Here is a 21,909-nt window from a genome sequence, read left to right on the forward strand (position 1 = left end):
TATTTTGATTATGATTAAAAGCCCTCATTCACTCAAAAATGTGTTTTTCTTCTTGTTCCTACAGTTGATTGTTTGAGCTTCACCGTGAATAATGATGTGTGAGCAGAGTTTGCCCTCACTTAACAGTAGCAACACTCTCTGCTCTCCACTCTATAATTACTAAACCAATGACCTGCCATTTGTTTAACAACATCTATTCAGCTGAGGATTCTAACCCATGCCATCTCACCGTGTCAGTATGAAGTGCCTCGTCCTTGTCATCATCTATCAGATCACAGCTACTCTGACAGGAATGTGTACACAGGCAAGCAAAACAAACATTTTAAAGCAACACAGCCTGATACAGATCTCACTTATTCATGAGTAACATATCACCGCAGTGTATTTGTGATTTAAAAAAAGGGGATGTCATTTTACGATGTGTCATATTGTGTGCCTTTTCAGGGCTAACAATTAAGTTATTCCATAGGCTGAAAAAATAATTTATATCTAGGTTTCCTAATAATGTGTCTGCATGTGCAAGTGTGTGTATACATGAGAGAGATAAAGACATACAGAATGAGGAGAAAGTGGGTGTAATGTGGCTTTTCTTTGAGTGTCTACCTTGGTAGCATCTATGTGGTCCTGCAGAGAGTCAATGAAGAGGTCTCCGACAGGCTCCCAGGCATCTCTCACCCCTTCTGCCTGCTCCAGGGCCACTGCCAGCTCCTCCATCGCTGCCTGGATCTGAAGTAAACGCTCCAACGTCCTCTCCATGTGTCTGAGGGTTTTGTTGAAAATTTAATTCATCGCAGTTAAATACCTGCACTATTAAAATATGGAGTTAATGTGAAACAGGCTAAAAATCTGTGCACATAAAAATCCATGGAACATGCAGTCAAACCAGTTATTCATAATAATTTAAGTAATTTCATTGGGGCTATATGTAAAATCTTTTTTTTCACAATCTAAATGTTTTTGCCCTTGAAAAAAAGTTTTTTTTCTAACTCTGAATTCCCAGTGATCCAAAACTTGATAAATGTGTTTTCCTAATTGTGTCTGTAACGGATTATAGTTGCCACATTTTGTAATCAGGTTATGGTAATTATATTATGTGTAATGTATTGCTGCGTAACCCTACTATGGATCAACACACACACAATCACCGAGTCATCGTGGGCGATATTACACTCTCAACTTTGCAGCTCTATAAGAAACTGCTGTTATATAGTTAAAATAATTCATTTTTGGAGTCTATTATATTATCAACAAATATACATGCCTTTTTTCCATCGCATTAATTTAAACAGCATTCCCTTTTACTTTTCTTACATAAGAATGGTTACATAAAACCAACTTACTTAATCATTATTTTTATATTCAATCATCTTGATTCATGTGAAAACAAAAAACTTCTTAACTCCCAAATTGTAGCTTTTAGTAAACAAAAAGAAGCCAACTTGTTTTGCAGCTATGAGAAATCAGTGTTACCATTAGCTCAGTGGCTTTTGGAGTCATTCCAGGAGCACAAGGGCTGCAATTTGCTTTACTCCCATATGACCTATAATTATTCATTTAATTAAAATTCTGTGACAAAAACAGGAATTGAAAGGCTCTCAGAGGACAAAAACAGATTATCTGGCCCAAAGTTTACTGGCTGCAGTGGCCTTGATTACAAAACTTGCATTACGATTAACCTCAAAATATTCTTTTCCATTCACCATAACATTCATTGATTTCCCATTTGTGTTGTACAGCTACTGAGATGGGCTAAATAACAAGACAGGGTAAAGAAACCACACCTAGTTTGAACAAGATCTACATGTAAAAAATAAAATAAAGACTGACCTATGGCGGTCCACACAGCGCGCTGTCAGCTTTTCCCACAGGTCACTGGCCACATTTGCCTGCTTCCATACCGAGCGGCTCACATTCAAGATCCGCCGTCGTGGAGACACCTCTGCAGAAGGTGGAAGAGGTTACATGGGGCCACATGAGGGCAAAAGGATGAAGGTGGAAGTAAAAAATGGAGTAGACAGACAAAGAGGAGTGGAAAGCAAGGGTTAGAAGTCAGAAAAAGAGAGGAGCGATGATTAGAGAAGGATGATTCATCAATGCACTGAAAAAGAGGGGAAATAACGGAGGAAGGGGGAAAACATGAGACATGAGGAGAACACAGTACGGTAGACTGCTACAGTATTTCCCAGGTGAGCAGCCAGTGGTGAGAGCCAAACATTACGAAGTGGACGTGTGGGCGGAGAAACAGCCACACTTGCTGTATTATTGATCCGAGCAGATGGCACTGTAGAGCTGGTGAGCTAAAGCTAATTGGTCCCGACCTGGACACTTTCCCTAAAGGGGACCTATTATGCTCATTGCCAGGGCTGTATTTTTATTCTGGGACTCCACTAAAGCAGCTTCAGCAACAGTTAAAAAAAACTCCTTATTTAACTTATACTGGCCCTTTATGCAGCTCCTCAGTTTACACAAAACACAACAACATATGAAGATATTTGGAGCTCTTTGTTCAGCTGATCAATAATAAATAATACAGGGAGAAATAGTGCAAGCAGAAGCAGTCACAGTGATGACGATGTCTGATGATGCCTCATTATTTGACACTTAAGCCCAGTTAATATGAACATCTGAATTTGCAACATTATATTTGTGACTGGAAATAAGGAAAAACATAATAGGTCGCCTTAAACTCAGTGTGACACCAGAGGACAGATCATTGCTATTGACCACTAATGGAAGATTTCACCTGCATGGGTCCTACTTAAGGAATTTGTGAGTATGATATTTTGGCTGGCGCAGCAGTTGGCACAGAGCTTAAAGGGAGCAGACCTTTTCCATCAGTCAGGGTCTCCTCTGGTTCCTGGAAGGGGTGCTGAGCCAGAAAGGCCTGGGCAGACTCCAAGACTGAGTAGATGAATGGCCCGCGAGACTTGACATCCTCCATGAAAGCCTGGCGGAGGAGAAGCAGAGAGGGGAGGAGAGTGTGTGTAAGTACAAGGTAATCAAAGAACCGTGTCCCAACTCAGGTGCTTTATCCTCTGACGGAAGGTCCTGAAGGCCAGACTGTACCTGTGACTCCTCTCTGCCTCATAGAGACCAAAACTAATTGTACATTCAGTAATGCTTCATTTGTAAAGGTCCTTTAATTTTGTACACATTTTCTGGATTTTTTCTGTGTAATTTGCAGGTAAACGGTAAATATTCAGAACATTTTATTGAAAGGGTGGTACAATTTGGTAATATACATTACTGTTGCATAACTGTTCATTATATTTGGATTCATACAGTTAATCTGCAGAAAATCATAATAAATTAGACTTAACAGTTCTTAAAAAGACCCTGACTATTAACCCTGACTATTAAGACTTGTATGCTTGAATACACTAAAATTGCCCTTTCCTACTAAAGTATGTCATTAGAAACACATGTAGTATTTTCATTATTTAAAAATCCTTGATGTTTACTACATTTGAAAAACGGAGGCCACCATTACACTACATGCACAATGGACTCTGGGTTGAAAAGGTAAAATGGTTGCATTCGAGAGGTGACTATGCTGCTTTTGGTTGTAAATTCCAGTCAAAATGGAACAATGCAAGTGATGTAAGTCTTCACAGCTTTCCTAGCAATAAGAAGAAAAAAAGGGGTAAAATACAACTTCCTCAAGACCCACAACTGTGTTCTCACCACTTCAGTCCCGATGCGTTTGATGCATTTAGTCGACCACAGCTGTTAAAAGACCTAACCGGTGCTGCTGGTTATAAGCGAAGACTAAAACCACATGCTGAGCCTACAATTTTCAAGGTGTCTAGCATTAAACAACCTTGGATAGCGACTGCAATTTTGCTCTAAGAAACGTCAAAAACAGGAGACGCTGGATGCTCTCCTGTTAGGATGTTAAACAACTCGCTCCTGCAGTTACAGCCTCTGAAGGTTAACCAGCGGACACGACCCTCATAAACACGGAGGAACCTCACAGTTGACCAGTTTTACCTTTGACCTTTGGCAATCCATAAGCATACAGTGCTCTCCAAGTAAGACAGATGCAGTTTTATCATACAATGAGAGTTTGATCCAAACGCTTACCTTGATCAGCTGCTGGCAGAAAGCAGAGCTCTTTACAACACATACTCTGCCTCACTGTTAGCAAAGGTGAGTAGTTGCTACATAGACACTCTATCCTCCTCCTCTCCTCTCCTCCTCTCAACCTCCTCTCCTCTCCTCCTCCTAACCTCTCCAATCATTTTCATTTTGATTTAAAATTGCAGGACTGTCTTGTGTGTTGTCAGGTTCAAACTGGAAAGGCTGAACAGAAGACATTTTTATCTCGCTGTAGTGTAAACAGACTGGGACCCAAAACTGTTGCAACCATTTGCCATCAAAATCCAGACTGCATTGCAATGTGAACAACAATGATGTCCTACAAATGAAAGGATTTTTTTCCAATTTTATGAAACGTTAAGACGCCAAGAGTGTTTTTATATCACATTTAGATAGATGATGACAACGTTAATCTAATAAATCCTACAAGTAGTAATAGTTGGGGTTCCTTTTAACAGACAGAAAATACTTTTCCATTTTCAGTGTCTGTGTGTCACACTATATACCATATTAAGTTGTTTCTGTTACCAAATTACATAATACTTTCAAATAAATATTACCCTCACAGAGGGTAGTAACATGAATGAATGGAAACTGAACTAGATGAAACAAGAAAAAGATTAAGTAATTTTATCAAATACACAAAGGAAAAAAATGAAACCATGTGAGACAAGCTGAGGAGCAAATTCACACATGTATTGTACAAGAAACACCAAGGGGTATATATGAGGGACAGTTGGCTTCTTGGAATATATAAATTATCAATGTGCACATACATACACACACACACACACACACACACACACACACACACATTAGCAGGGATCTACTGTCAGGACCACATGGGATTACATAGCTGTCTGCTTGTGCAGAGAGCCCAGGGCACAATAGGAGACCAAAAGTATTGGTCAACTGGCCTGCTTGTGTAGAGGAGCCAATTACTGCAGCTGGAGAACCCAGCTTCACTGGTCCACACTCAACAGCACTCCCTATATGCAAATCATAAGCTCAATGTACAAGAAGGCACACACACACACATGCCTCTACTCCACCACTGAGAAGATACCCAGATTCTCCCAAGAGCCTTGAAGAAAGCCAGTGTGTCAAACTTCTTCAGTCTTCTATACTAATCTTTGTTCTCTTTAAAACATATGGCAGGTGAGTGAATTAATGCCAGGAATATTCCCTCTCTTCAAAGTAATTTATTTAAGTGAAGCCAGCCTACTCAATCCTCTTATGGTATGAAGAGATTACAATTTTAGCTGAAAATCTACATTACTAGCTGGAATTAGCTGCGTTGTGTGGCGCAGCAGTGACAGTGTTTCAGTGCTTATTAAAGCCCCAGGACCGGAGCCCAGCAGGCCTGATAACACCCGCTGAGCAGAGTTAAACAGAAAACCCCTGGTGAAACACCAGCAAACACCAGCGCAAAGCAAACAAGTGTGTAACGGTGGGGAGCTGTGGCATGAGATAAGATTCCCAGTGCAACAGTTGTAGAGAAAACCTGCTGCCTGTCTTTCCTTTCCTTCCTCTCTCAAACTCTTTTCTGTAATCACTTCTACAGCACATCCTTGCTTCCTCCTTTTCCATTTGCTCACCCTCATTTCATCCTTTCCAGTTCTCTATTCTCTCCATCCTCTCTTTAGCAGCTTTGCTGCCCAAAGAGGAGCTGAGCCATGGATTCCCTGAGCCAGCTGTCATGTTAAAACTTTAATTCCAGCTAAATTTCACACTCAGAAGCTTCATCTTTGGTTGAGAGAACATTAAGAGTGAAGCCTTCAGATCAGATTAAGATACATTATGCATGGAGTGGAAAAATTCAGAGGGAGGAAATGACTTCATTGACTTCATCTAAACATGTTGATGGCATCCCATTTACTCCTCCCTCTGGACAGTCACTCTCAGTGTGCTTTTAACAACACTGAGAAGGATAGATTTTCATTTCATCTTCCATGTCGTATGAGGGAGAGAAGATTCTGCAGTTGCTACAGACACACAAAATCCTTCCAACAGCCAAAATGCTCACCCATTCTCACACCCAAACACAAAACCATACGCTCTCACCCTCACGAACAAAGCTTCTCACCCAAAATCCCCTCCATCACCATCCCAAATACAAACACACACAGTAAATATGCAAATGCACACACACACACACACACACACACACACACACACACACAAAATGTAGCACAGAGGGAACTCATCCCACACACACAAAAAAAACATCAGAATAAATCCACTTAAGATCAATAATTCACATTTCTTAAAACGCTTTAATTCTCTATAGAAAACTGAGATGCAATTTCCCTCTCTGCTTTGTCGGGAAAGTTTTAGAGCGACCAGACGCTTGGGAAGCTGAGGCATCGCAGATTATAAGTCGTGTTGTGCTGAAAATGGGACATTGGGAGAGAAGAGGAGAGAATGCTAGAAGAGAGGAGCAGAGAAAAGAGGATACTAGAGGAGAGGAGAGGAGAGGAGAGGAGAGGAGAGGAGAGGAAGCTTTGGGAAGCTTGTGCAGCACTAAATAGGACCATAAGTGTTGGAGGGATAGTTGTGAAAATAGAGAACAATGACTGAGGCTTCAAAGCAGAAAAAGTGAGATGAGGAAGCACAAGGAAGAGCATGTTAGACAGAAGGAGGGATTGAGCAGACATTTGAGAGCAAAAAGAAAAGACGTGTAGTGGAAGTTTATAGTGTAAGCGTTGGGTTTCTTTTTCATTGTCCTGTTAATTGGCAGGCTGATTTCACAGTGCACCAGTCGAGGTGGAGTTGAACTGGGGTGAAGCGGGAACCACAAACCTCTCACTGTCAAAACATGTCCCCTTTCAGAGACTCTGCACAAACTGACAGCACAGAAAATTGGAAAGAGGGTGGAAAGAAGAAACTCTGCTGTAGTTACAGAACCAATTACAGTGTGTGTGAGTGCACTGTACGTGTGTGTGTTGGTGTCACTGTGAGTGTGTGTTTGCTTGTGTGTCAACACCACTTCCAGTCCGTGCCATACATCACCCACAACTAAAGTGATTTAACAGGAAATGATCCCTATCATCCCAGGTAGTGTTTCTCCAAACATTTCCTGTCACACAGGATAGTATAGATTTTAATGGTTCTACCCTTCACCACACACACACACACACACACACACACACACACACACACACAAACACACACACACACACACACACACACACACACACACACACACACAGTAGTACATCTCAATGCTTTTATTTGAATCTATTTGAATATTATATAATATAATAATTTTTAGTTCAAAAATAATTAAAACTGTCATCTTCACTATCAGGTTGTGCTGTCTGGAGCTATTTTTGAACAGAGCAGCAATCTGTATGACATGCACGCACACAAACACACACACACGCCTGCTGGGCAATTATTGTCTGTACCAACTTCATGAGAGTCTACCCCAAGACAAAGCACACATGTCAATTAAAATGATTTCAGTAGAGATACTTTCCTCCCTTAAAGACATCCTAGGGTTTTTGTTTTTGTCCCACCAGTGGGCATCCTTAACACACAGGAAAGCAATTTATTTCTTTTGATCTATCCAATAAACAAAAGCTACTGAAGTAATATTGAAACTCTCTCCCATTATTCTGTTGACTCACCAAATTGAGGAAATCTGACATAAAAGTATCTAGTGACTGTATGTATTTAATGTTACCAGTGGCCAGAAACTATTTTGGTCAGTGTGATGACGCTGCAGCAAAGTCTGACATCTCCCTGACTCTCAGTGTGTAGAATTTAGTGGCATCTAGCAGAACAGACTTGGTAGAAATGGAATATGATATTTATATGCATGTTTAATTAGTGTATTATCACCTGAAAACTGTTTTTGTTACCTCAGAATGAGCTCCTTATATCTACACAGGGAGCGGTTCCCTTTCTATGTTGCACCATTGGGTTTCTACAGTGGCCCAGAATGGACAAACTAAACACTAGACAGGGCTTTTCATGTTTTGTGCTTGTTTCACGGTCACTGTACCTTCTGCTACATGCTTGGAAGGGAAGGCTGGGTGCAGGGTATTCAGTTGGTTGCAATCCACAACCTCACCATTACATGCCACTAAATCTTACACACTAGTCTTTTCAGATGCAACAATTTACACATGTAATGTGGCGACACCAGCAAATGGCCATGTCCAACTCCACCCCATTGGTGCAGTCAGAGATTTGTTTCCCATTCATGTCTATGTGGAACATTGTGTGACGCATTCAGTTTGACCTGGGTCCTTTGCTTCATGCAGAGTTCAATTGAACTTTGACTCATGTAATTGTGAGGCTCTCCAATGTCCAGCCATTTTGAAAGAGGGGTGTAACTGACCTCTCATTCATAAATTGTTGTTTGTTGATATTCTTGTTTTGTAACTGCACAGCATAATAATATCAGCAGCAGAGTGAGCTCAAGGACAATGACAGAGTTTATTTACAACAGCCTCTTTTACAACTACCTCTTTTGGGCAGACCACATAAGTTCATTTCGCCCGGTGGATTTCAGTCTGACTGCAACTTCAATCAGCCATAATGACTGAAAACACGTGTGGGTGGTCAGGGCCTTTAAAGAGACACAGAGCAGCCTAGTAAGACCGTAGCAGCTCATTTCCCTGTTTTCTTTAGTGGCTACTGAAGATGGGCAACAGATGAAAAGACACACAGCAAATGAGGGACACTGAATACTGGTTAAAAGGTTATACACAGAGGTGTTTATACTGTAGGTGTTTTTTAATTACTAATTACAATAAACTAATTGAGATAAGCCATTTCTGCATAGAATCAATGATTATGACACAAGAAGTTCGTCTGAATTGTACCTGAATAGTTTTAGCATCACAATAAAATGAGCTACACTGGATAGATACATTAATCTACAGTATCCTGATGGATGTCTGAGTTGATTGTTGTTAGGTTTAGCATCTGCTCTTCAGTCATTGTATAAGTAGTTCCTTCTTTCTTTTTGACTAATTGGTAGTGTGGGGGGGGGGGGGGCTTATCAATTAACCCGGTAGCCATGATTTGACCAGATGTGATTTTGGTGCTGAACAACCGTTAGAGACCCAACACCAGAGCAACTTTGGAGACTTTCAGTTCGCCAAGACTGGCGAACTGAAAGTTGACTACCACCAGCTTTGTTTCATTTTGGACCAAGCACCACCAACAAAAACTTCATCAACCCTGACGCTGTCTTGGCTGGCCACTTGTGGGGAGCTCTTGGATGAGCTTACCATTGTTGCTGAATGAAGGTAAGCCCCACACAACTGACTGCCAGCCAGCTTTCTCCTCCCAATGAATGTGCTTGAGACACGCCAGGTACAAAACTTGCCAGTCATTCTTATAACAACTATGAACTTGCAAAACAACTAATATGCTTTATTTCACAACTGAGAGTCTGACTTGCCACAATAGAAAAATCACAGGTGTTATAAATAACGTTAACAATGGTCCTTTCTATTAAATTAAGCAATGACAGTGTGACAGTGAGCCAACATCCACAGTACCAAGGCCCTGAAACCAAAGCAACTAAATGGAATTCAGACGTTCATTTCATAATTTACACCTGAGCTTCTATTACTGAGACATGTTAAAATATCTTCCATGAAAAAGGCTTACTGGAGTGAGGGAGATCAGTCTGTACATGCCAGCACTGTCCTAAGAGGTCTCATTAGGCAAGACAAGTTAAAACACCTGTATGTGTGGAACTGTATCCTGCTGTGTGATATGAATTTAATTTGCTCTCTATCACTGACAGTTAAACATTCATTGACATTCCTAATGCACTCCTGTCCCTCAAGCTCTTACATGTGTCCCCTGATACAGAATCAGTTGACAACCGAGGCAAATTATGCATGTAGGATTTAAACAAAGCCCTTCCTTTCTGGCATCAATATGAGGATGAAAATATTTATTGGAAAGACAAACAAGCGCTGATTTGTGCCATGATCAATAATGTCTCAGTCTGTGTTCGTGAGCCTGGGAATTTGTGTGCCCTTCTATCTACAGAAGCCCTTGAAGGGATTTCAAGGCCAGTTCAAATCACTGAACCATGCAGGAATTATGTGAAAAGGGGAGGAGGTAGTTCATTCTGCCGTCAGCAACTGTAACTGATGTCCCCGTCAGCATTAAACTTTAATGTTGAAAATATAAATTGTGGAAATGGCTACCAATCCTATGAGCGTACCATTGGGTAATGAAAACATTACAGTTTCACCTCTCTGTTTAGTAATTGGTGTGCAGTGAGGCTTTAAAGATTTTTTTTATTATTCAACACACAGAACCGGTCAGTGCTACACAAACCATTAGAAACTCACAAAGACATATACTGTAGGGCCCCATCTTGCGGTCGGCACACAGCGGATGGCGGGCGCAACGCATGTGTCTGGTGCATTGACCATTTTTCCACCATTGAAATGGCAAAAGTGGATTTGGACACACCCCAAAGGCACTTGCGCCACACAATTCATGCCGTGCGCTATAGATCGTTAAAATGGGGCCCATGAAGTGGGTTGAGGTGTTTATTTACCTAAGATTCACTGAATAATTTTGAAATTATGGTTGTACAGTGCAAATTGGGTGTTTGTGTGCTGTATGTGTAGCCTTTTACCCTGCTGCAACTAATCCCCCAGGCCACAGCTGTGAATAAGAATGTAGTCAACATGCCTGGTTAAATGAGGGCGAAAAAATAAATAATTGGATTGCCAAATGCTAGACTGTGAGAGAAACAGTCTTTTGACTTTTAGTTGAATGTCTTGTCAAATAAAAACTGCTCATTGCCTTATTGTTTCATCTACTGAACAGAGTGTCAAAGCTTTTTAAATACAGTGAAAAAGGCAGTTAGAGCCTCTTTATCTTCTGCTGTATAATGTGAAGTATTTTGGAGCAAAAATTAAATACAGTATGTGGATTGAGTAAAGTTTAGAAAGGGATTTAAATCAAATCCCTTTTTAAAAAGTGTGCATTTTGATATAAATTCACATTCAAGAGTCATCACAACTATTTTATAAGACAACTAGCACAAGAACATGGGTCATTTGCAGCAGAGATATATTTGCCACACTGTAGTATGTAGAGCTCAACCTTCAATGATATAAGTGGCAGTTGTATTGATTCAAGCATCTATTGATTTAGACTTGATAGTAGACTTAACTTTGATCAATTTCTCTGATATCTGACATCTGCAGACTAGCTTGTTCCTCACGATTTATTGTCGCTCTACAAAATTATATATTTATAATCCTACTGCTTCACATGTTCACCAGATCAACTGTCTCCAACAAGAACAAATGTACCCACATAACACACTGCCTACAAAATCATTGGCCTCCCAACTCCCGGTCTGTCAAATACCAGTGACAGAGCCATCACATGCATTGCACAGATCATTGCACATGACCCTGAGCATACCCCCAATCCATTTTTCACACTGCTCCCATAAGGACACAGATATAAAAGTGGAAAAAGAAACTCTCCTCTGCCACACAGTCACAAAAGATAATACCCTACTAAATACATCTATTTATGTCTGTATAAAAATACAAACTTTATCTGTGTATGTGTGTGTTTCGTATGGATCTATAGATACAACTTTGTCTTGAGGGAGTATGGTATAAACAGTATGTACTGTGGAAATGAATTTCCCCTTGAGCAGAATAAAGACACTATCCCATCAATACGTGCACAGGATGTGTATTATCTACACAGAGATGGTATTATTGTGCAAATTACCTGGTGGAACTCCCTCTGGTGTTGGACGGCCCCCACGTCGCCTCCTATCGGCAGCTGTTCCGACAGCTCTTCGTCCTTGGCTGTCAGCCATTCTATGATCTCCTGCAGAGAGAGCTGCAGCTTCCCACTGTTGTCAGAGAAGGCCTCTAGCCGCACCCTGCCAACACACACACAAACACACACGATTAGTTAAGCAAACAGTTCTCCAATAAACCAACTAAATACTGCAGATGACATTTGGTCAATGCCTCCCAGTATCGAGAATGTCAACACATTGTTAGATTTGTTAACATCCAAAAATTCGTTATATACAAATGAAAACTTTAATTGCCATCCACTAATGATGAGCAGGTTTCTGTAAGCTCTGCAAGTAGTCATCTGTGCCAGAAAAAACGTTCAGTGAATTGTTCAATGAGTACAAACAAAACAGGTATTTACATTTTAATTTATAATTTGGGTGTGTAATACAATTCATTGACTTAAACTGCCTATAGTATAAACTTTTTTCAATTTGGGTAGCTACATCACGTACCATATATGCTCAAGTCAAACACCTTTGGCAGGGCCTTGAGGACACCATTATGAGAAGGTAAGCACTTCAAATATGTCAGAAGCGAGTCATATACAAATGAAATGTTTCATTACTGTATGTCACTCTAGACAATTTAGTATCTAAAAGATGTCCTTCAGTAATGCAAATACATTTTTTGAACAAGCAGAGTATAGTGAAAAGTGATAATCAAACACCAAATTTGTGGAATAACATATGATAACTGACTGTTCGCTGAAGTCCTTCATCAAATAGTGATTGTTAAATCGTGGCCTGGCAACTGTTGCTAGGCACCCGATATGTCAAGATTTGGATTTCTCCACATGCAAAAGTTGTGTGTTTGGGGCTGTAGTAGGATGATAGATGTCTTTTTTTATTGCCTTTCCAAAAGCAAAAGCAAGAGTACAGGACATAATGTAACCATTGTTGCAAAACCTACAATAATGATAAATCACTATGGAGTCAGTCACAGCAAAACAAGCCCAGGGCATATATATATGTTGGCATAAGCAAGGAAAGACAAGTTGAAACAGAGTAACAGGTTTGCTGGATTAAACCAGGAATAAATGACAGTGTGAATCTTTCTTCTTGCCACCTGCCAGTAGCATGAGATATATCTAAGGGAACCACTGCTCCTGAATCAGTGGCACAGCTGGCACCAGAAGGGTGGGGGTGGAGGGGCGGTGTGAAAGCATCCCAGTGTTTCAATTACACACCAGAAGCCAGCACTCAAATATCATTATTCCTGCACGTCACAATTTGCCAGTACTGTCACATCAGAGATGATGAGTGGGAGTGAGAGCAAGAGTCAGAAAAAGAAACAGACAGTCTAAGTGTCACTGCTCGCAACTATTAATGAGGGGGAACATTGCAAAAAGTGTAATTGGACTGATATTCAGATGACAGTGAAAGTGAAATTACAGAAACACTTTTTAAGCTTTCTGAATATAACTGTACATAATAATGACACTGATGCATCTTTACAAAACACAGGGTTGACATATTTGTACCAAATGATGAGTCCAACATGTTCATCCATTATTTCTCACCTTCAGTGTTAGCAGGGGACCATCAGCAATGTCACGTTAGCCACTGAAAAATAACTGTAAGGCAATTTCCTGCACACTGAATTTGGCACTGATGAGATCTGACATATGAGGGATTGGGTATCACTACAGGGATGCCTGTTGCAGGGAGGCATGTGGGAAAAGCTTTGAGACTTTAAGGGGAAAAATACGGAAAGGTGAAATCAAGCTTGTAAGTGCACATTTCAGAATTGACAGGCCTCTTTGTTCAACCCTGTGTCAGGAAACCTGTGTGAAGCAGACCGTGCTGTCCCCCTAGCCTGCTGTTGCACCTACAGCTCAGATTGCTGTGGTAATTGAATCAGAGAGGAACTGTTTTTCCGTGGCTCCAGCAGAACAGGCTCTTAGTTCACAACAGGCCTGAATACACACATAAATGAAAGACCACATACACACACACTCTCAGCATGAATGGAGAGAGGTTTCTAACTCAAATCAGAGAGAACCTGGGCCTCAAATACATTTATGTTAGGGCATTCATCAAAGGATGACCCTGGCACTTTTGCAGAGAGGCCATAAAATGTTTCAATCCACAAAGCAGATCTCCTATTCACATACATTAACACGCGCACACACACACACACAGCTTACTGCACATTCACCCTGCTTCCATTACAGAGAGAGAGAGAGAGACAAATAGAGAGCTGCCTGTGCTGTAATGGAATCGTCGTCACATGGCGGGTGCTGCCAGAACGACTCCTGCCCCGCTAAGCTATAGGGGGACCAGGGTAAAGGTTTGCCAGTCTAGTAGGCACACTGAAGCTACAGTTTTTCATCTCCAGTGAACAATTCATGATATTAATTTAAGTGCTATTTATGGGCCAAGTGCAGCTGCACTCGATGAGGAGATACCAGGGATTTCGAGTGTGTTTGTGAACAGAAATGTAGTCATAAAAGGACCTTGTACTTCTCTCTCTCGGGCAGAAGTCATTAGTCAACTGACAGACATTTATTCTGCAACTACTTTGATAATCTATACAACTTTTAGTAATTTTTTAAACAAAAATGCAAAAAAATTCTTTGCATTTAAATTTTCAGAATTTAAGACTTGCTGCTTTTGTGTGTCATATATGCCAGTGAACCTACAGTCTATGCAGTGAGCTAAAGATATTTGAACTTTGTACTGTTGGACAGATAAAGCAGGACGTTTTAACAGATTTTCTTGAGCTGCAGAAAATTGCAAAACTGTAAGAACACACAACCTAAAAGATGAATCGAGGCTAACTGATTATGTAAATAATCATTAGTTGGAGCCCTGCTTCTATCTTTACTGATGGTTTCTTTTGGAGCAAGAGCAATAAGCTGTAATCACAACCTTCACATTTGATCACCTTCTAAAGTTGATGTAAAAATGTGTTAGCAGTTTCATATTTATTCATCTGGAAATAATACAGAGCAGCATTAACATTCATTTAAAGTTGTGTTTCTTGCCATCTGGTGAATGCAAGTACATGTTCACTCTCATTTGGGCTCTGTTTTCATCTTCACCAACTCTTGAGGGAAATATGGCTCTTGAGAAACTAAATGTTCATCTGTGTTCACCAGCTAGTCACTAGGGTAAGGGGTTAGGTTAGGGTTGCAGTTAGAATTCAGTGTCAGAGTTCAGTTTAGTCTGAGGGTTGAGCAAATCCCATGAATAGTCCAAAGTCAACATCAGTCCATCTTTAAGTGCTCTCAGATGTCTTATCTAAGGAGCTCAGCCTCAACTCCATGTGTTCTTTTACTGAGGACATAAATCCTCAAAAACAGGTCATGCATATACCTTTTCCTCTACATTTAATTAAAAAGGCTAAATACAATTTCACAGCTGGCACAGCACATCTATATAATTATAAGTAACAAGTCACCTCAGTGTAATAGCATGGCTCATTGATATGTATAGTTTAATGGCACAGAGGGATCAGATATTAAAAACACAGATGATACTAATTAGTATCTTTTCACTGTTGGTTTTGGCCTTTTTATAGGATTTGTTGACAATAATAAGAGTACAGAATCACCAGACTAATGAATAAGGTTGTGTCAGAGGATGACTTGTGCCTTTAATTTATTAAAAGGTGGGCTTATTTAGGTTTCCTTTGGTGTTAATTTAGAATATCTCCTTAGCAACAGGGTGTGTATCTGAGAATTAAAAAAGGCAAAATTATGAGAAACGATTTGTGATGTTCTGTTTGTGTGTGAGAGGGTGTATGTGTGTGTCCCTATCTCAGCCTGCTCAATAACAGCCAACAGGCTTGATGACAACGCCCACGATAATCGATAAGAATGGGCTAATGGGATGCTCTGTGACTTGAGTGCATGGCAGACTGCTTCTTGTATTTGCCCTCGACATCAGACACACTCAACATACAGAGTCGTCTGTTGGCATCAGAGACAACAGTATTGTAATACATTTCCTGGACCTTTTCATTTCCTGCATTAGCTCCATGCAAAGAATTCACCAGAGATAAACTATGTGTCCCCACATTAAAGACCAACCTTTATTATTAAAAAGATCTGTGTACACAGGTTCATGCAACACACGAGGCTACAATCAACAGCCATGCACCCTTGAGAGCAACACTGAACTCTTATCAGCTCATCACATTTGGTAGCATTGCATTGCTTTGTGTGTAAATATAAAACTGTGTTGCAGTTTAGCAAACCCTGAGTTTTGTAATCAGTGTAACTCAGTGATCTTACAGTTAGACAACTGTGTTGCATGCTAATTACGGTTGTAGCCTCATATTTCCTGACAGTTAACATCCAAAGTAAATAACATGGTCAAATAGAAAACCAACTCCCCAATCAGTCAGAGATTACTGAGAGAAGCTTAGTGCTCAGTTCGATGATTAATTAATGCAAAGGAGATTGGAGCGGTGTGTTTCTGCTGTTTTAGGAGAGAGGAGCTAGCTGGTGTGTTGCCTCAGGGCCCAGAGAGGATTTGAGCACATCCCCATTCCTATCTTGTTTCTTCTCCTCTCTCTCCCTCTGTCTCTTTCTCACTCAATTGCAGAGATGTTGCGAGAGCTGGCAAAAAAAGTGCGAGGGTGTGTGATGGGCCACATTGACACGGCGGTACTGCATGTAGTTGAAAGGGTATGAGCATATTCAAAGGTGTGTATATGTATACTTTTCTAAAATCTCAAGAGATGCCACACTGAAAAGGTCTTAAATTAAAGTAGTTTTTTGAGATGCAACACATTTCCTGTGTTATGTTGTCACTCTACAGTAGATCTGGCTCAGGTTCAGGCAGACTATCTAGTTTGGGAAGAAGTCATGATGGAAGGGGTTTGGCAATGTATTTAAACATAAATAAGTCAGACTGATGTGAAACATGGCTCAGCTGTGTTATGTTGTACTATGGTGGAAATGTATCGCTTTGTGTCACCACTAGGGATGTCCAGAAAGCCCATAATTTGTATTTGTATTTGAATAAAAGTGGAAACAGGCGTAACACTTCTGCTTTTGATTTTATTACACTTCTAATTTTGTGATGAAAGTATGTAAATATGTCTTCTTCAATAAACTAGTGTAGCAAAGGAGGGTTCCCACACTGGGTCTCAAACCCTGGTCTCCCGGACCACACACAATTGTCCTTACCACCTCGCCACAAGGCTCAGCTTTGCCAGACACACAGACCTGCAGCTATTTATACATCTATGACACCGAGACAGGGAGGAGAGCGGAAAGGAGGAGAGAAGAGAAGAGAAATGGAGACAGCGATGTTTTTTCCTCACGGTACAAATCCCACCTGTGCCCCGTTATTTGACATGTTTTTTTTCTCCCTGAAAACAAACAATTTAAAAAAATATTTGTAAGAAATAATTATTTGTAAAAACCAACTGTTCATGCTTTAACAAATACCATAATCAGATTCAGCTCAACTCCTAATCACCACAGTGAGGAAATGCACTCAAAATCTCAACCGTGGATATGTTGAGCATAAATAAAATACAAATTACAGAACATGGCGGACAATTTTCTATATTATTCCTATTGTCAACTAATCTCATGTGAAGTGCTAAACTAACAATGAAATTATCTACTTACAAGTATTGTGTGTGAATCCAAAGCCTGATATGTCCTATTTATCTGTGCCATAGACCTCCACAGTTGTCCAAAACCTATTAAAAACACGGAAATGATCTACACCATTGCACTGGGTGATGTGTTCCTGCACAACAAAGCCATTTTCAGTTTATTCCTAGGTTGCTGCTCTACATATGACAATGTCTTGACTTCGTACTACATCATATAGCGTAAATAACTTCAGTAATTTATTTTTCCACTGCAGTTGGGAGAATAGTTTTTAATGCAAACAAAATACTTCCTGAAGCTACTTCACATGAATCACTGGAGAGCTTTTATCATGAAGCAGCTACAAAAAGTGTAATGTTTTGAAGTCCAAAAAATAATTCCATGTTCACCCCCATCTTCATGTCCTTTTGTTTTTGTGTTCTGTTGTTCTGATCTGCGTTCTGCTTGCATCATCCTCTCACCACTCATGTATGGCAATTTACAACCATTGCCAGGAAAACAGACTGGTGCTCATTTTGACATACACATGAAATATAGAGTTCAGTGTTTGAGCAAGACAAGTTGCAAAGTAGTAAAAACTTGAGGGCCCTTCTTTCCCCATGCTGCTGACAACAACATGGTGTGGTATGACGAACTGGAACGTTCAGTGTTAATAAATCATGTGGCATGATATCTGTAAACTGCACACAGCATGTCCAGCCTTTCCTTTGGTTTCTTTCTCTTTGCGCTTCCTTTTTTTGTACACTGCAAGGGTAGAGTGTGTTGTGTGTGTGTGACGCTTTCAGGGACTTCTCTTGTGGAGGAGTTTTACTGATGCATTGCCTAAAGCGTCTATTTCAACAGCCATCCTACTAAGATTTGTGGGGCACACATTTGATGAGTGACAAGAGCAGACCAGCCACTGGGGGTTTCCCATAACTGGAAATACATTTGAAGATATACAGCAGCTGATGACCACAGGGAATTTACTCCTGTAATAAATTCTTTACAGATACACAGCATGGTGATGCCTTCAAATGGCAGTACAAGCAAAAAAATAAGGTTAATCAGATATTAAATAAATCACATATATCAATACCACTAATTTATGGGGTGTAACATCAGTAAACTGCACTCAGAGTGCTTGATTTTTACCAACCTAGCTTTCACACTAAACTTTACACTGCAATAGAGAAAGAGAGGCACATGATCTAACATGATGAATCCAGCTTTCCTTTCATGGTGATAAACTCTCAAATTTCAATTTATCACTTTCCGACAAGGTAAATATGTCCACACCTGACACCCAAATAATTTGGACAAATAAAACTAATTTACCAGCTCTCAATTAGAGTAAAAGGGATTCCTTTTTCCAGAGCAAAACAAGTAAAATAAGAAATCTCAGCAAGTGTCTCTTTAAGAACAGAAATTAAACCTACTTAAGAAGAACAAGCTCATCCTCCTCTGTATCAGAGTGACTCACTGCTATAATTAACCCACATACTTGAATCATGCGCACTTTCACATCATCACTCAGAAAATTATTTGCAGATATAGCATCTCAAACTCTTCTGTAATGTATAACCAGATACAGTACTAACAGTGTATACAGTAAGTAGAGACATGCTGGCTATGTGTCTGGCTAAACTGTTCATGTTTTAGTAGAAGCATTCATTCATCATGTGCCTGAATCAAACACCCTGCCCTGGTCTGTAAAGAAGTGAATAAATCTTGTAAATTTAAATAGCTCTGTCAAATGCAAATGCAGACACATACAGAAGATGAATAGAAAATGTGATGAACAAGCACAGATGTGTACACACAAGAAGGCTTTTTTCTCTTCTTTTGTTCAGTGAAACACACTCAAAGAACCCATGAGTATATGACATAAATGTAGTGATGTAAGTCTAGCAAGTAGTAGAGACGGTAAGGTGTTGTGGCAAGTAGGGACACTTGACAATAATAAAGGATGAGAAATATGAGCGAGACATCGACTGAAATTGTCAAAGACAATCCCACTCCACTCCTAAAAGCATGTGAGAGCGGTGACAATAAAACAGTAATAAAATGTCTCAGGTTCATCGTGTACATATTTTTGCGTATATTCAGAATCAGTAATTTGCATCAGAATCATTGTTCATTTTTATTGCCTGCATGAGTGTGTATGCGTGCATGGGGATGTAGGGCTACATATTTATCACTTTTTATATGCTAGAGAATTTGTAGAATTATTGTATCAAGTCAGTGTTTTCCTAATGCAGTTAATCTATTGGATTATATATAAAAACACCACACTGAGTGATTGAGAACAGGGACTCATTGTCGTCATACATTGTAGTTGCACCGCAGCAAAGCATCTTTAATCAAAACTGGATTGTGCTTGATCCAGACATATCTATCATGCATGAGAACATGGCATAGGTAAAGTAGTAAATGTAAAAGTCATTCTGTGTGTTATTATTTTGTAAACTGTTGTCACTATTTCAACATTTGAGTCCAGCTACAGCCTGAGATGGGATGTATTGTAGGGTTGCTGTTGTTTCTGGTTGCTGGCTTAGCTGCTCATCTTCTGCTGAGCAGTCAAAGTACATTCCCGTGTCCAAGATATTACATAGTTTGTGGTGACAAAAATAACAATAGTCACTCCCTGGATGATCTAACTAAGGCCTGCCAGTGCTGACACAAAACCATAAAAAGCTCTAATAAGGTTGTAGTCACTGTGAGTAGATACTGAACTTTTTTGTGACTTGCCAGATACATTAATCACCAATATTTTCTCATTATATTTGTATAGAAAAGCATTATCATTCGTACAAAATGTAAATGAGTTCATTTAAATTTGTGCAAATTAGCTGAATATAAACATACTTTCTAGGAGACAAGGTTGGACAGATTTGCCTAAATGAAATTAAAAGCATTTGCTTTGAAAAGCAAAGTTATACAATATGTTCACTATCTGTGGCTTATTTTGCCTAGAAGAGCAACTCAACGAGCGGCTTTCCCAAGTAGAATCAAACTATTTACTCACTGAAGAGATTCGCTGAGGTGATTTGTTTAGGGTATCAGGGCTGACAATGCTGATCATTGACTGGTCATTGATCACACTGGCTCACTAATGCACAGATCATTAATTGTACTGCAGGTGAATCAGCTGGACCCGACTCTCTCTCACTCTGTGACCATAATGGCTCAAGCTACCACCTCTCATGATAAAGTGTCTCTCTAATAAGAAAACTAAACAAAATGAGAAGCATCATTATTACTATTAAATTATTAAAATACTTTACAGAAATCAAGAACAGCCATGCTTACCATTATTTTGTTAAAGCTGTCATCTCAAAATAACAAGTTAATTAATCTCATTATATTGAGAAAACAAAAGGGTTATTTCTCAAGATAATGAGGTAAGGTGTAGAAGGCTTGAACTGGCAACTCTGGCAAATACCAAGGCCAGCAATGTGGGAAAGAATGTACAACCTGCTGGACACAGCCCCCACTTGATGTTAGAACAGCCCATCTGATTGGGCGTTACACAGTCCCAGTTGTCAATAGGCTACCTTTAAGGCAGGTGTGAGACAGGTCTGATTGCAGCTGCAGCAGGTTGTTCATGTGCATTAGGAACGCACATGTAGATCATTGGTCTCCAGTAACATCACTGACTGGTACAGTTGATCCATCTCGACTGCTGTATTTTCCGGTTCATTTGTTTAAATCAGCAGCTATGTATTTGGTTGTATGTATGAGAACAAGTGGAGCAAACTAACAATTGCTTCATGCTACATTAACATAAGACATTTGTAACAACTTGATATTAGCAAAGTGTAGCAAGCATTTCAACTGTGGATGCTAGTAATGTAATGCTGGTAGCAAAACATTTAGAGGAACAAGAACCTAGTTACAGTACATATTTGACAATTCTTATAAATGAACATATTTCTGGTTTGGTGTTACCAGACATTTTATAACCTAATGACAAATCGTTACAACTGTGCCTTTCATTGTTGTACCTCAGGCATTTAAAGTTATCCTTTTAATTGTCATTGACTCACTTTAGTTTAAAATCAACTACCTCTAAAACAGAGAAAATGTCATGTCAAAAAAGATGATGTAGGCTAGTCTCTGTAATATACAGTACATTTGTGCTTTTGAGCAATTGTCTTGATAGAGTGTACAAAGTCTTGTCAAAGTTATCCAAAAAGCCATACAAGACCAGATGAAATACAAGAAACACCTGCAAGAAAGCCAATGAACACTGCACTGAATTACCTACACTTCATAAAGACACTCGGACACATTATTGCCCCCCATAAAATGAGAAGCAGCTTTTCCTACTTTCCACGATCTCCTCCACAAAGATCACCAGGAGCTCATCAATCTAAGCAGTGGATGTTCCTGTCGCTCTACAGGAATGCGCTGTAGACTTTACTGGCAGGT

At 39.8% G+C, this 21,909-nt stretch overlaps 1 protein-coding gene across 1 annotated transcript in view; it reads right to left on the minus strand.

The window, feature by feature from the left end:
* The window catches only part of drp2 (dystrophin related protein 2), a 75,966-nt gene that overhangs the window by 37,843 nt on the left and 16,214 nt on the right, over positions 1-21,909 (minus strand). Inside the window, exons 4-7 of the mRNA XM_053323647.1 lie at positions 11,842-11,998; positions 2,827-2,947; positions 1,828-1,939; positions 604-760 (exon numbers count right to left, since the gene is read on the minus strand). Of these exons, the coding sequence (XP_053179622.1) occupies positions 604-760; positions 1,828-1,939; positions 2,827-2,947; positions 11,842-11,998 (547 nt within the window). The remainder of the gene's footprint in view (positions 1-603; positions 761-1,827; positions 1,940-2,826; positions 2,948-11,841; positions 11,999-21,909) is intronic.

Source organism: Scomber japonicus, chromosome 8, assembly GCF_027409825.1.
Source record: "Scomber japonicus isolate fScoJap1 chromosome 8, fScoJap1.pri, whole genome shotgun sequence".
Taxonomy (NCBI): Eukaryota; Metazoa; Chordata; class Actinopteri; order Scombriformes; family Scombridae; genus Scomber; species Scomber japonicus.